Source organism: Mercenaria mercenaria, chromosome 2 (assembly GCF_021730395.1).
Source record: "Mercenaria mercenaria strain notata chromosome 2, MADL_Memer_1, whole genome shotgun sequence".
Lineage (NCBI taxonomy): Eukaryota > Metazoa > Mollusca > Bivalvia > Venerida > Veneridae > Mercenaria > Mercenaria mercenaria.
The window spans coordinates 72,798,190-72,815,527 of record NC_069362.1 but is presented as its reverse complement, the minus strand read 5'-3'; the positions used below and the strand labels follow the sequence as shown (position 1 = coordinate 72,815,527).

Sequence of the window (17,338 nt, the reverse complement as noted above, 5' to 3'; positions counted from 1 at the left end):
TGTGTGAGATGATGTGGAACAACTACTTTCAGTTTGAATTAAATCCATTTAGTAATAATTAAGATAGAGTGAAAGTGCATCAAAACTTTAACCTGAAATTCTAAGACAAAAGGGGAGATAATTCATGAAATATTGATGCGAGAGTTATGGCCCTTGTGCCATATGATGTGGGTGATGATGAGGGATAACTATTTTAAGTTTGAAACAAATCCATCAAGTAATTACAGAGATAAGGAGAAAAAAAGAGAAAGTGTAAAAAAACTTTAACAAAGGTGGGGACGCGGGAGGACGCCGACACTGGACTGAATAGGATAGCTCTCCATATATTTTGTATAGCCGAGCTAAAAAGGGATCTGCCAAGTAAAATTAAGAGCACTGCAATGCAGAGCAACATACACAAAGCAGTCATATATGACCTTTGATTCCTGTGACCTTGACCTTGAAGCGAGTCATCCGAAACATGCGCTCTGCATGGTGAACATTTGTACCAAGTTTCTTTGAAACCCTTCAAGCAGTTCAAGAGTTACACAGCAGACACGAAACAAACTGATATGACCTTTGACCCCTAAGCGTGACCTTGACCTTGAAGCGAGACATCCAAAACATGCACTCTGCACGTCGTCTCATGTGGTGAACATTTGTGTCAAGTTTCTTTAAAATCCTTCAAGGTGTTCAAGAGTTACAAAGCGGACAAGAAATTGCTAACGGATGGACACCGGGGGTATAACATAATACGTCCCTTTGGGCGTATAAAAAAACCCAAGTTAAACATGAAACTTTGACTAGTGTAAATCGTGCTGTCAAAGATATTCAAACTTGTCATAATTCACTGAACTTACAACCATCAAGTTAAATCCTCTAACATTCATGGATTTTGTTGCGATATCCAAACTCTATCCAGTACAAATTTCAGGACTAAATAAATACACAACTAATGATAACTCTACTGGTTTTATTTATACATCTGATATATATCTAGGAAGAGATGGAAGAATCTATAATGATTTCATGTACAAACAATATGAAGACTGAAGATGTGTGCAAGCATACTTGATCATGATCTTTATCAGGTAAAGAATCCTTAAGAATATAAACAGGTATGTCTAGAACCTATCCTCACAGGTTTCATTTACTATAACAAAACTGAAGGCATCTGAAATACTTTTGATATTAAAAATGCTTAACCTTTAGCATGCTAGATAAATTGTCGTCTGCTGGAAATGTCGTCTGCTAAAATTGTAAAGTTCATTCAATTTGCTCCAAAATTGGAAGAAATATTGTCAGAGTAGCAAACAGCTTGGAACCTGATCAGACGCCGATTTAATCGGCGTCTGATCTGGTTCCAAGCTGTTTGCCATGGCTGTTAAATTCGCCTGCAGCAGGCTAAGGGTTAATCACTTTTTTTCTAATTTATTTCAAATGATATAGCCCATGTATAATTATTTCTCATTGAACACCTACCTTTACTACAGGTACGGTTTTACTCACAGTGTGCCAACATTGAAGCAGATTTCTGATTTATAACACCAAAGTGCTGCCTGCTCCTTTTTAACATATTGTGACAATTACACACACTGACCTTTAAAATTGACTGAATATCACTTTTTATGTAAAAAGTTCATTCATTTAAACAACTACCACACCTTATGTTAAGATTATCAACTGATACCTTAATTTGATTAAAACTCCTTTGCCTTATCGTAGTAATTGATTTTTTGCTGCCATTTATCAAGGGTCTCGAGATTTCACTAAAGAGATAGTATAGTAAATCATCTGGGTGGTTTATATGCAACTGTTAACCAGTTTGACCTAAGCTTTCAAGAAAATAAAATCTGTAAACAGTATTTAGTGCAACCAGACTAAACGGACCAATCCGTGCAAGATCTACAACCCACCTACACACAAACTCTGTACAAATATTTAACAACAGCCTTCAATTACCAGAAGCATAGAGGATTAATTTACATTTATTTTAAAAGAATAACATACTGGTATTTTTAAAATAACATGAGAAAATTTGATCTGCAAAATATGAAAATAAATAATGTATATGTACAATATGACAATTTATTCTAACCACGGACTAAGATAAAACAACAATCACCAATATTGAATAGCTAACAAACACAATATTGCCATATACGCCCGTAGTCATTTTCAGCACTCAATGGATCTGAGAAAAACATTATATTCCTTATATTCATGGAGTATTTTGTACTCCAGTCAACATTTTACATTTCTCTCAGTGAATATTTCCTACTCAAGTCAACATTTTACAACTGTCTCAGCGAATACTCTAACTCAATTCATACACAGATGATTTCCAATCATGTGTTTTTTCCACTGAGATTAACTGATAATCCTTCATGCATAGGTATACTCTAATCAACAAAAAATTAATATATGAGCCGTGCCATGAGAAAACCAACATAGTGGGTTTGCGACCAGCATGGATCCAGACCAGCCTGCGCATCCGCGCAGTCTGGTCAGGATCCATGCTGTTCGCTTTTAAAGCCTACTGCAATTAGAGAAACCGTTAGCGAACAGCATGGATCCAGACCAGACTGCGCGGATGTGCAGGCTGGTCTGGATCCATGCTGGTCACAAAGCCACTATATTGGTTTTCCCATGGCATGGCTCATATAGTCAAACATGTTTTAGACAGCTAATAAATGGAGCAACACAAAGTGACTGTTCAAGGCAGATGGCTGCCATTGAAATTAGAACAAAAAAATATATTTGAGAATTAAAACTGACTGGCTGCTTGATACCAGCGACTGCAAAGGCAGGTCCAACTGTATATCAGTTACTATAATATCCCACAAGTGTTTACAGTTTGACAGTATGGTAAGCCTGGACACCACAATGTCAACAGAACAAGCATATAGAATGTTAACAGATACTTCAAACATGTCAACATGAATATATCTGATGTATGAGTTACAATGTTCAATACTTCCAAGTTATGAAACCTTTGTGAACATGCTGACTATCTGAACAAATCTGATTATATTATATCAGATTACAGATTATTCTGCACAAATGTTATCCAGTTTTACACATCATTATCAGCAGGCTTTCAAATTACAGACTAATACTGGCAACTTCTCATGAAGAATGTAAGAATTTATCTTTTAAGGCTTTCAGTCGTTGAACAAAGAATGTTTCAAGAACCTCAGCACACTGGAAGAATGGAGTGTCTGGAGGATTATACAAGCGACAGTTGTTAAACACTTTAGTTACATCCTTGATAAAGTCTGACAGTCTTCTATACTGATGTGCATCCATATTCGCTTCTACTTGAGATAGATCTGAAATAAGAAACAAAAGTTTTCACTCAGAGTGCACATCTGTTAATATCTGTTAATACATAAAAAGATCTTTTCATTATCAACAAGAGGGCCATGAAGACCCTGTATCGCTCACCTGACCTTAAGATCATCAAGATTAACATTCTGACCAGGTTTCATTAAGATATGGTCATAAATGTGGTCTCTGAAGTGTTAACTAACTTTTCCTTTGATTTGACCCGGTGACCTAGTTTTTGACCCCACATGACCCAGATTCGAACTTGACCTAAAGATCATCAAGATTAACATTCTGACTAAGTTTCATGAAGATACAGTCATAAATGTGGTCTCTAGAGTGTTAACAAGCTTTTCCTTTGATTTGACCTAGTGACCTAGTTTTTGACCCCAAATGACCCAGATCTGAACTTGACCTATAGATCATCAAGATCAACATTCTGACCAAGTTTCATTAAGATATGGTCATAAATGTGGCCTCTACAGTGTTAACTAGCTTTTCCTTTGATTTGACCTGGTGACTAGTTTTTGACCCTACATGACCCAGATTCAAACTGGACCTCGAGACCATCAAGATTAACATTCTGACCAAGATTCATGAAGATACAGTCATAAATGTGGCCTCTACAGTGTTAACAAGCTTTTCCTTTGATTTGACCTGGTGACCTAGTTTTTGATCCCAGATGACCCAATATCGAACTCATACAAGATTTTATTGAGGGTAACATTCTAAGTTTCATAAAGATTGGGCCAAAATTGTGACCTCTAGAGTGTTAACAAGCTTTTCCTTTGATCTGACCTGGTGACCTAGTTTTTGACCCCAGATGACCCAATATCGAACTCGTCCAAGATTTTATTGAGAGTAACATTCTGACCAAGTTTCATTAAGATTGGGCCAAAACTGTGACCTCTAGAGTGTTAACAAGCTTTTCCTTTGATTTGACCTGGTGACACAGTTTTTGAACCCAGATGACCCGATATTAAACTCATCCAAGATTTTATTAAGGGTAACATTCTGACCAAGTTTCATTAAGATTGGGCCAAAATTGTAACCTCTAGAGTGTTAACAGTCAAACTGTTGATGACGGACAACTGACGAATGGAAGACGACCACAAAAGCTCACCTTTGAGCACTTCGTGCTCAGGTGAGCTAAAAATTGGTTCTTAAAAGATCTTCCAAGCAAAGATTTAGACAAATTAAAAACAACTCATTTCGTCATCACGGATCGTTTCCTTTCATTCAAGTTAAACAGAAACCTTAACTAAGGCTGTCTGTAAAACATAATGCACCCCTCCCCCAGACACTAATGAAGTAAAAAGCAAAAGGTACAGTTTCTTTAGTTGTTAAGTGGAAATTCATTCTTATGGTCAATGTGAACTCCACCACTGACCTCCAAAACGAAAGGATCACCTAATACCAGAGGCAATCATCCCAAGAAGTTATACGACTGTATGCCAAAACATTCTCAAATTATTGAGTGGAAACCATTTTCAGTCTAGAGGTAACTATGACAATGACCTCTGACCTCCAAAATTTTAGGGATCACCTACTGACCACAGGCAATATTCTATGAAGTCTGACAACTGTAGGCCAAAGCATTCTCTAATCTTTAAGCAAAAACCATTCTTGGTGATCTTGATCACTGACCTACAGATTCCATAAACAACTGAGGTCATCTACTGACCACAGGTAATCATCCTACTAAGTTTGAGTATTGCAGGCCAAAAGGCTCTTTGTTACTTAACAGAAACAAAATGGTCTACTGACCACCCGACTGACAAATTTGAGCAAAATAATATACTCCCTCTTCTTCGAAGGGGGCCGCACAATGATACTCTGTCATATAAAACAAATATATGGTATGAAGATCAGCAACTTACGTATTTAAATAATATGCATCCACAGCAAATGGCCAAGCCGTACGAAGTCTATCAATATGAAAAGATACACTTAAGTACACCATCAGCAAATCATCAGAACTTACCCATAGGATCCTTGATTATAGTGTAATAGTCAGGCACTTCGGTTGGATCTACAGGTTCCAGGAATGGCCAGCCCATCTTGTGTGACTGTAAGTAGAATACATTTATATAAACCGTAAATAATGTCTAAACAAACAGAAACTAATTATAAATAGGCTTAACATCAGATGATTCTTCTCAGATCTGAACTACTTTACTACTTTACATCAGTTTATAAATCAGTTATGTTTCTATAATAAGTAACAAGTCTGTGTAATCAAACCCTTTATCACCCTTAAATCACCTTTCTATGTGTGTTCCGGGAACCAACTTTAGCATTCCCATTAAAATGTTTGCAGCTTGCAAGCTAGATTGCATTAAAATCCTGTTCCTGACAAAAGATTTGAATGAATAACCTTGCCAAAAAATAAAAAGATTAACTTTTTAATCTTACTTAACTCATTAATACCTGCAGCCATATCGCCGCTTAATTACTGGTATCAATTTTCCAATACATTCCTGAGCCACTTATCAATTTATCTGCTTTGTATGTCTGTGGATTTTCACTGATAATCAATAATCGATAAGATCTAGGCATCCTTTGATCAATATTAGGGACAAACAACTGTTTATAACAGATGAATAAAACTGAAATTTTCACATCTGATACTACGATTTATGATCTATTCAATAATTTAAAATTTACTATTATTTTAATTTGCAAAATTGTTTCACAGGCCAACCGAAGTAACATAGAAAAACAGCCATTATTTGATTATTTTATATTTATTCAAATATCATTTATAGCTAAACATTAAAGCAAATGACATTATGAAAGAACAGAATTATATTTTATTTAATAAAATTAAAAATACTGAATCAACAAGAGCTGTCACCGCAGCGCCTTGACCTTTGACCTGCTGACCTTGACCTTTGACCTGCTGACCCCAAAGACTATAGTGGTCGTGTACTCAATAAGTACTATTAGCATGCGAAGTTTGAAAGTCCTGGGTGCAGTGGTTCGCAAGTACAGTGCCTTCATGCAAAAAGTTAACGTTGTGACGAACGAACGAATAGACGGACAGTTGAAAACTAATATGCCTCCTTTTGGGGGCATAAAAAGAAAGACTCTGCGGTATAATAGAATGAGAAAATAAAACAGGCAATACCTAGAAATAACTTTCTAGTTCCGATATTTAGTGATGAGTACATTGAAAATACATGCTTAAATAATAAATACTTTGTTTCAATCGCTTCCGGGTTTTATAAATCTTTAGAGTAAAATGTCTTCACTGGTTGACTTCGACAGCTGTCCAATCGTTAGTACTCTTACAAACTTAAAATCAAGTCACGCGGCATACAGAACTACCAGGCAGATAGCGCATTTATGCAATCCTCAGCATACACTTCTGTTATCTTTTGACAGATAAATACGACACGCAGTACTCGATAAGAGTTAAAATGAACGCATTAATGCGATCTGCGTCCTTAATGAGTTAAGCAACAAGAGCTGTCTGATGACAGCGCGCTCGACTATTCGAAGAATTGATTGAAGAATGGTGTCAAAATGTTTCCAAGGATATTCAGACAAAAGAAATAAATAGATAAGACAAACAATGTTCCTGTATTACTTTGATTTCGATAAGTCTTGCACTAAATGGCAATATATGAGCCAATTTCAAAGTCCAAAAAGGGCCATAATTCAGTCAAAATAGTTATGTACTCTTGCCTACAGATGGAAATCATAATGATAAACAAGTGTTCAAAGTTTAAAAGCCATATGTCAAATAGTTTTGACAAAACATGGACTTGTATGGAAACAGAACCAATTTCAAAGTCCAAAATGGGCCATAATTCAGCCAAAATAGATGACAGAGTTATGTTCTCTTTCCTACAGATAGAGACTATTATACTAAACAAGTGATAAAAGTTTCAAAGCCATATGTCAAACACTTTACAAAAATATGAACTGGTACGAAAAACTTAACCAAGATTTCTAAGTCAAAAAGGGCCATAATTCAGCCAAAATCCTTGATAGAGTTATGTACTCTTGCCTATAACTGGACATGGTGATGGTAAACAAGTGTTGAAAGTTTCAAAGCTTTATCTCAAAAGACTTTGTCAAAATATGAACTGGTACGAAAAACTTAACCATGATTTCTGAGTCAAAAGGGGCCATAATTCAGTCAAAATCCTTGATGGAGTTATGTGCTCTTGCCTATAACTGGACATGGTGATGGTAAACAAGTGTTGAAAGTTTCAAGGCTTTATCTCAAAAGACTTTGTCAAGATGTGGACTGGTACGAAATATTAACCCAGATTTCTAAATCAAAAAGGGGCCATAATTCAGCCAAAATCCTTGATGGAGTTATGTGCTCTTGCCTATAACTGGACATGGTGATGGTAAACAAGTGTTGAAAGTTTCAAAGCTTTATCTCAAAAGACTTTGTCAAAATATGAACTGGTACGAAAAACTTAACCATGATTTCTAAGTCAAAAGGGGCCATAATTCAGCCAAAATCCTTGATGGAGTTATGTGCTCTTGCCTATAACTGGCCATGATGATGGTAAACAAGTGTTGAAAGTTTCAAAGCTTTATCTCAAAAGACTTTGTCAAAATGTGGACTGGTACGAAAAACTTAACCCAAGGTGTGACGCCGACGCCGACGCCGTGGTGAGTAGGATAGCTCTACTTATTCTTCGAATAGTCGAGCTAAAAAGTGATACATCAATTTTCAGTCATGATTAATTAACAACCAGGCAGAAAAATTTGGTGACTCTTAACAGTAATGCTACCTGAAGACTGCGCAGAAGTCTGTAGAGAAGATCGTAGTCTCTGTCTGTAAGTTCCTTCAGGTTGATGGGATCTTGCTGGTCAGAGCGTTGACAGTTAGGACATATATACGAGTCGAGATCATCAGCTTCCTTCTGTGTGATACCCACACATTCACAGTGGAACCAGTCCTGGCAGCGATCACAACCTACATAAAATCTGAAACACAAGTCACATAATTATGTTAGGATATGCAGTATTACAAATATATAATATCATACATTCATTAAATAGTAATGGTGTGCTTTATGTGGTTATCAGCACTACTACCTACACTGGCATAATGGCGTACATGATAACTACATTAAGGCACGCAATAGATCTAGTACCGGTAATTACAGTTGATTCAAAGGTAATATTTATAGTGGAAACGGGTTAATTATTCAAGCAAAAAAATACTAAAAAGACGGTTTGGAAACCAGACATAATCTAATGTAAATATTTTTGACCAAATTTAAAGTAATTCATATTCTCTGCACAGTTCTGCCTATTTTTTACAGTCCTACTGGCATATTACCCTAGAATGCTGCAACTTTAACATAGTTTGTTTTTGAATTCATATATATATATTTGAATTATATGTGAAAGGTTACCTGGATTCATCATAAGGTGTTTTACAGAGGCAGTAAAGCTCCTCTGTGGCAGTCTCCTGTTGTTTCTTACAGTCGTCACATACGAATGCATCAATATATTTAGACTGTTGTTCACTTATGTTCACACATTCACCATGATACCAGTTTGAACATAGATCACAACCAATGTAGAATCTGCAAGAATATTGGGAAGTGTCAGTTAAACATGACTGTCATACTTCATAAAAGTACAACTGATTCTGAAGACAGAAATCCCATACGCTAACAACTAGAAAGTTTTAACATTAGTAAGGCTCTTTTATTCTAAATACAGGTTTATCTGTAAACATAAGCCTATTTATATTATAGTAACCTATTCGCATTTGCATATTAAACAGAATTACACATATAAACTCCAAGTGGTACATGAGCAAGTAAGACCAATTAAACTACACAGTATTGGTGTAGATATGTGATTATCTGTTACCATGTTATCTATTACTGTAAGACTTTGTTTCACAAGGTTATTTATTACTGTAAGACTTTGTTTCACAAGGTTATTTATTACTGTAAGACACTGTCGTGCCACGTTATCTATTACTTTAAGTCTTTGTCTCACAAGGTTATCTATGACTGTAAGACACTGTCTAGCCAGGTTATCTTTTACTGTAAGACTTTGTTTCACAAGGTTATCTATTAGTGTTAGACACTGTCTAGCCAGGTTATCTATTACTGTAAGACTTTGTTTCACAAGGTTATCTATTACTGTAAGACACTGTCTAGCCAGGTTATTTATTACTGTAAGACTTTGTTTCACAAGGTTATCTATTACTGTAAGACACTGTCTAGCCAGGTTATCTATTACTGTAAGACACTGTCTAGCCAGGTTATCTATTACTGTAAGACTTTGTTTCACAAGGTTATCTATTACTGTAAGACACTGTCTAGCCAGGTTATCTATTACTGTAAGACTTTGTTTCACAAGGTTATCTATTACTTTAAAGGTCCATTACTAAGGGAAAGTGAGTTGGCAATTTTTTTCATAGCCAGTGCATAGACTTCTGCAAGACACTAAATAATGAAGATTGGCAGGTCAAAATTTACAGAAGGTCTTTGGAACTCAAAGAAATGTATGTGTATTATGTTGAAATTTCAATGAATCGACAGAATGACCCCCCAGGTCTTTTTAACTTTCTTCATACTTCATAGAAAAATGATTGTACATATACTGCGATTTATTTCGAATTTCTACATACCAACTTTCATTTTCCAATAAAATGAAATAGTTTCTGTGCTTTTTAAAAGAAATTAAAATGTTCACTTTCCTTAGTATTGGACCTTTAAGTCTTTGTTTCACAAGGTTATTTATTACTGTAAGACACTGTCTAGCCAGGTTATCTATTACTGTAAGACTTTGTTTCACAAGGTTATCTATTACTGTAAGACACTGTCTAGCCAGGTTATCTATTACTGCAAGACTTTGTTTCACAAGGTTATCTATTACTGTAAGACACTGTCTAGCCAGGTTATCTATTACTGTAAGACTTTGTTTCACAAGGTTATCTATTACTTTAAGTCCTTGTTTCACAAGGTTATCTATTACCGTAAGACACTGTCTAGCCAGGTTATCTATTACTGTAAGACTTTGTTTCACAAATTTATCTATTACTGTAAGACAATGTCTAGCCAGGTTATCTATTACCGTAAGACTTTGTTTCACAAGGTTATCTATTACTGTAAGACTTTGTTTCACAAGTTTATCTATTACTGTAATACTTTGTTTCACAAGGTTATCTATTACTGTAAGACTTTGTTTCACAAGTTTATCTATTACTGTAAGACTTTGTTTCACAAGGTTACCTATTTCTGTAAGATTTTGTTTCACAAGGTAGTCCATTACTGTAAGACTTTGTTTCACTAGGTTACCTATTACTGTAAGACTTTGTTTCACAAGGTTATCTATTACTGTAAGACTTTGATTTACAAGGTTACCTATTACTGTAAGACTTTGTTTCACAAAGTTATGTTTTACTGTAAGACTTTGTTTCACAAAGTTATCTATTACTGTAAGACTTTGTTTCACAAAGTTATCTATTACTGTAAGACTTTGTTTCACAAGTTTATCTATTACTGTAAGACTTTGTTTCACAAGTTTATATATTACTGTAAGACTTTGTTTCACAAGGCTACCTATTTCTGTTAGATTTTGTTTCACAAGGTAGTCTATAACTGTAAGACTCTGTTTCACTAGGTTACCTATTCCTGTAAGACTTTGTTTCACAAGGTTATCTATTACTGTAAGACTTTGATTTACAAGGTTACCTATTTCTGTTAGATTTTGTTTCACAAGGTTATCTATTACTGTAAGACTTTGTTTCACAAGGTTACCTATTACTGTAAGACTGTTTCACAAGGTTATCTATTACTGTAAGACTTTGTTTCACAAGGTTATCTTTTACTGTAAGACTTTGTTTCACAAAGTTATGTTTTACTGTAAGACTTTGTTCACTAGGTTATCTAATACTGTAAGACTTTGTTTCACAAGGTTACTTATTACATTTAGACTTTGTTTCATAAGGTTATCTATTACTGCCAAGACTTTGTTACACGAGGTTATTTTTGTTTCACACGGTTACCTATTACTGTAAAACTTTGTTTCACAAGGTTATACATTACTGTAAGACTTTGTTTCAATAGGTTACCTATTACTGTAAGACTTTGTTTCACTAGGTTATCTATTACTGTAAGACTTTGTTCACAAGGTTATCTATCACTGTAAGACTTTGTTTCACAAGGTTATATATTACTGTAAGACTTTGTTTCACAAGGTTACCTATTACTGTAAGACTTTGTTTCACAAGGTATTACATTACTGTAAGACTTTGTTTCACTACATTATCTATTACTGTAAGACTTTGTTTCACAAGGTTATCTATTACTTAAGAGTTTTTATATATTACTGTAAGACTTTGTTTCACAAGGTTATCTATTACTGTAAGACTTTGTTTCACAAGGTTACCTATCAGGGCTCCGGAAATTTTGAGAACTCAATCGGTCCAAAACGAAAATCCTGACATCGGCGCTACCCCACCCACAGCATTACTAATGTACCATATTTGTAAAACGTGATAGATCTAGTGTAAATAAATAAGCATGTCATGCATTAAAACTGAGTTACCGGTCAACGCGAGTTACCATACAATGAAGACAGTTATTCAGTGTTATGTGTGATCGTTACTTTGTTTAAATTTCGATGTTTTTCGAGAAAATACTTGCAAGGATAAAATTACCGAGGCATACACCGTGTACCTAACTAGTCTAAAATCCAATATCCAGTATACACGGCAGATAATTTGTGATGTTCCCTCATTCTTTGACGGAATTTTATAAAATACAATGTGTCAAAGCGAATTACACGACACATATTCTCTGCTATACATCCTCAGTTTTTAAGAACTCTACCACGGACCGAATATGTACGTTATGTGAACGCTGAGATCAAATTTCCCGCATGTGTAGTACCAAAAGGTCATGCGGGTTGGCCACGGATATTTCATTTCACTGGCGTTGTACTTCAATAAGCAACTACATTTTATTAAGTTATATGTTCTCTTCCGTTATGTAAACAAAATTTAATTTTGAAACGTTTTTTAAAAGACCGACTTGATAAACAGCGGCACTCCGGTTTTCTTTATCATTCGTGTTTACTTTTTTTTATTTATTTATTTTTTATTTTGTACAAAGACGATTTTCTGCACTTATTTCAACTGGAGCCCCAACAAATGTATCATGTAATTTTTACAAATCAAGTAATTATAAAAATTATTTATATCGGTTTCGCGTGTGATGTCTCATTAAATGCAGTGACCATTTGTTTTTTTTACCCGGGGTCAAACATAACCTTTTGAAATAAACCATCCGTCGGATTCTAAATAAAAGAAGTGGATCCCCGTCGAAAAGATTTGGATCCAGTCAGAAACATTTGGAAACCAGTCAAAAATGTTTAATACATTGCAGTCGAGGCTGTCTGCAAACATTAAAGGATGTGCCGCGCGAGCACTGATTGCGTCACGTGCTAATTACGGACCCATTATCAAGGTGACAATCAGACCGTTTGACACGTTTAATGATTATCTGCGGGTGCGACCAACAATTTCCTGCTTTGTATTGAGATTTCAGACCGAAATTTATACTTTTCTCCATTTTTACGGGACTGATTTTTTTCGTTTTTTCACTTCACAAACCGGTCTGAAAGTCAAAAATCGGTCCAAAACCGACAAACCGGCAAATTTCCGAAGCCCTGTTACCTATTACTGTAAGACTTTGTTTCACTAGGTTATATATTACTGTAAGACTTTGTTTCACATGGTTATCTATTACTGTAAGACTTTGTTTCACAAGGTTACCTATTACTGTAAGACTTTGTTTCACATGGTAATCTTTTACTGTAAGACTTTTTTTCACAAGGCTACCTATCACTGTAAGACTTTGTTTAACAAGGTTATCTATTACCGTAAGACTTTGTTCCACAAGGTTATCTATTACTGTAAGACTTTGTTTCACAAGGTTACCTATTACTGTAAGACTTTGTTTCACTAGGTTATATTACTCTAAGACTTTGTTTCACAAGGTTATCTATTACTGTAAGACTTTGTTTCACAAGTTTATCTATTACTGTAAGACTTTGTTTCACAAGGTTACCTATTACTGTAAGACTTTGTTTCACTAGGTTATATTACTCTAAGACTTTGTTTCACTAGGTTATCTATTACTGTAAGACTTTGTTCCACTAAGTTATTACTGTCAGACTTTGTTTCACAAGGTTATCTATTACTGTAAGACTTTGTTCCACAAAGTTATCTATTACTGTGAGACTTTGTTTCACTAGGTTATATATTACTGTAAGACTTTGTTCCACTAGGTTATCTATTACTGTAAGACTTTGTTTCACAAGGTTATCTATTACTGTAAGACTTTGTTCCACTAAGTTATCTATTACTGTGAGACTTTGTTTCAACCACCTTATCATACCTTGACTCATCATACGGTGTTTTACAGACACAGTAGAGTTTGCGTTTAGGGTTGAGACTTTTCTCCCTCACACCTGTAGATATAATCTTTTGTTTCTTCTTCTTGGCTCTAGCTGCTTCAGCAACCTGACAAATATTAACATAATTTCATTACTGACTGGATAACAATAACTAACACTAAATGCTTATAGGCATCTGCATATTCACTGATCCAAGCAAGTTCTGTATAGCCACTATGAGAAAACTTGGGTGAAAGAAGAGTCAGGATTTTAAATTTAAGCTTGCATATTTGGTGCTGGTAAAAAATTGCAATTGTGAGTCAAGACCTATTAAACTTTAAAATTTTAAATGGAAATCTTTATCACCTTCATCCCTTAACAGATATGGTTTATTCCAGAATATATTATTATTTTAAAAATCTTTAGGTTTACATTGATTACATGCTTCATGCGCATGTCTATCAAATGGTAGACAAGTAGTCACAGCAATACTGAGATTGACCGAATGTGCTGGGTTTTTTTTACAGTAAGCTATAATTAGGAACTATTTATGACAGCACAAATACAAGTTGCTAGAGTCTTTCGCATAGATTTTAGGGTTCCCTAGAATTACACATTGCAAGTTAGAAAAAGTGTGTTTTTTCCTTTAACAAGTAAAATAAAATTCTACCTGCAAAAAAAAATGCTTGTAGAAAACCTAGCTATATTCAAACCCTGGATATTCGTTAATAAGTCAATCACTTTCAAATGATGGTATGAAACAAAGACAAGCCTGTAAGTTAGGCAAAGGGGCAGGAAATCTGAACTTTTTTCAGACATAAAACAATGTACTGAAAGGGCGCTAGGGTGGCATTCTATATACAAACCACACACAAACATTTTAAAATGTCGTGAATTCTACATCTGTAGCACAGATGGCACATCTAAGAATTATTTACTTACTAAAGCATTGGGTGACGGATCATAGCACCTAGGTACAATGTACAGATGCGTGGTACATACCTGAGCACTGAACAATTGGGTGGCAGATCCTAGAAACTAGATACAATGTACAGATGAATAGTACATACCTAAGTACTGAAAGCAGTCGAGGGTGGCAGATCCAAGGAACTAAATCAATGTTCAGATGTGTGGTACATACCTGAGCACTGGAAGGAGGCATGGGTGGCAGTATATTCTGCTGTCTAACATTCTCCTCCTGTCGTTTCTGCAGGATCATTGCCGCTGGTACCACCGTCTGTCGCACTGGTACCACCTTCTTTCGACTTGTTTGATGTGTCTTCATTGCTTCCTGAATCTCAGCCTGATGATAATAAACACAGGAATTTTATTTATTATTTCAAACAAAACATGTAATCTTAGCAGACAAGAAGATGCAGAAGTAAATGGTAATGATCAGGTTACATGTAATGTTCAGTTTTTTCTGATTCTGCTTAAAATTACTTTGTTTGTTTGTTTGTTTTGGGTTTAACGCCGTTTTTCAACAGTATTTCAGTCATGTAACGGCGGGCAGTTAACCTAACCGTGTTCCTGGATTCTGTACCAGTACAAACCTGTTCTGTTCTCCGCAAGTAACTGCCAACTTCCCCACATGAATTATCAGAGGTTACTGCCTGTGACTTAGCTCTCACCTCATTCTATTCTAAACTAAAATAATATTTATCATTTGACCTACACCAGTATTTCCTACCAATATATCATCTTACCAACATGCCAATTACATGTATTTGACAGGGTTGTATCTAAAGGATATAAACAGGATTTTCCACAATATCTGGTGCTACTTCAGCCTTTTAATTCCCATTTTTATGATGATACAAATATAACAGGACTAACTATGCTGGGTAATTTACTTCCAGGAAAGAGGGGCTATTTTATTGTTAAACAATTGATGGTAAAAAAATTGTCAAGAAACCTGTGTGACAGTTCTCAAATATCTTTCAGGGCCATTATGTTAACACATATTCATTAACATTATAATTACATGTTTAGGTAACTGAAACAGCAATTTAAATAAAAACAAAAGCTATCACTAAATTTGATAAACACCACCAGACGACACTTTGATACAAGGAAAGCAAAATGTTATGATAATGACCTCTGACCATCACGTTGAAGTGTGACCTTGATTTTAGACCTAGTAACCTGGTTTGCACACTCTGCAAGTTGTCTTGATGAGGTTAACAACGGATGCTTGTTTTATGAAAATCCTGCGGGTGTTCAGAAGATAAGGAGCTGACACAAATTTAAGCTTTTTGATCCTTAACCTCGAAGTGTGACCTTGACCTTGGACCTTATGACCAGGATTTTGCAATCTGCAAGTCGTCTCGATGAGGTAAATAATTAATGCTAACTCTGTGAAAATCTTCCCAGCAGTTTTAAATATATGGATTGGACACAAATATAAGTTATTTGACACCTGACCATCACGCGTGACTTTGACCTTGGACCTATACTCAGCAAAAGTCCTAATTCCACACCTACATTTTTTGATATATCTCACTAACCGTTGGACATATTTCAACAAAATTTCGACATTGTATAGATCAAATATTTAATAAAAGTAATTCATGAAACAATTGCGTAAAATGGCATGTTCATTGATGCGTGAACAATTCAAACAGTACAACCCACAAAATGTAAAAATCACACAATCCGAGTTATTAGTATCTGGTGTGCCCTCCGACAGCATTTATAACAGCTGTACACCTTGAACGCATGGATTCAATGAACGGTCGGATACACCCCTGTGGAATATGATTACATGTTCTAACAACAGCATTTTGTGGCTCCTGGAGAACAGGTCTCAGACTCCTGACTCTTCTCCCAAGGTCATCCCACAGGTGTTCAACGGGGTTCAAGTCAGGAGACTTTGAACACCACGGTACCGTAGCACACGAATGTTGTGTCTCTGTAGGATATTAGGTGAAGCAGCAGCTGTATGACAGGTATCGCCTTCTTGCATCTCATTTGCATGCCCCTGTTTTGCTAAACATGGGGAATTGATACTGGTGTCAGAGTTTGTTTTGATACAGGGCTGCGGCGTTTAACTTACCATTCATCACAACAGCTCTGTTCTAGTCTTAGTGTTCAGTGACACACCCGCCAAAATCATTATCGACCCTCCCCGAAACTGGTCGTCCTGAATGACATTAGTGTCATGGAATCGTTCTCCGCGCCGCCGATAACACGAGATACTAAGAACTCGGATTGTGTGATTTTTCATTTTGGGGCTTGTACTGTTCAAATTGTTCACACTTCAATGAACTTGCCATTTTATGCATTTGTTTCATGAATTACCTTTATTACATATTTGATCTATATTGTGTCCAAATTTTGTTGAAATATGTCCAACGGTTAGCAAGATATATCCAAAAAATTGTAGGTTTGGAGTTAGAACTTTTGATGAGTATAGTTACCTGGGTTGTCCATTTTGCTCATCATCTTGATGAGGTTTATAGTTGATGCAAGTTTTATGAAAATCTTCCTAGCTGTTTAGACAATACAGAGAGGTACGAAGTAAATTCTTTGACCTTTGACCTCCAAAGTGTATCCATAATCTTGGACTTAGTGACCTGGGTTGTGCATTCTGCATGTCCTATTGATGAGTTTAACAACTCATGCTTGTTTTATGAAA

General features: G+C 35.6%; 1 protein-coding gene across 1 annotated transcript in view; it reads right to left on the bottom strand.

Moving 5' to 3' along the window:
• Positions 1–938: 938 nt before the first annotated feature.
• Positions 939–17,338, bottom strand: part of LOC123562276 (nucleosome-remodeling factor subunit BPTF-like) — a 51,240-nt gene continuing 34,840 nt past the window's right edge. The window contains exons 20-25 of the mRNA XM_053536940.1: positions 14,843–15,004; positions 13,704–13,828; positions 8,694–8,867; positions 8,064–8,259; positions 5,291–5,375; positions 939–3,311 (exon numbers count right to left, since the gene is read on the bottom strand). Of these exons, the coding sequence (XP_053392915.1) occupies positions 3,109–3,311; positions 5,291–5,375; positions 8,064–8,259; positions 8,694–8,867; positions 13,704–13,828; positions 14,843–15,004 (945 nt within the window). The 3' untranslated portion in view covers positions 939–3,108. The remainder of the gene's footprint in view (positions 3,312–5,290; positions 5,376–8,063; positions 8,260–8,693; positions 8,868–13,703; positions 13,829–14,842; positions 15,005–17,338) is intronic.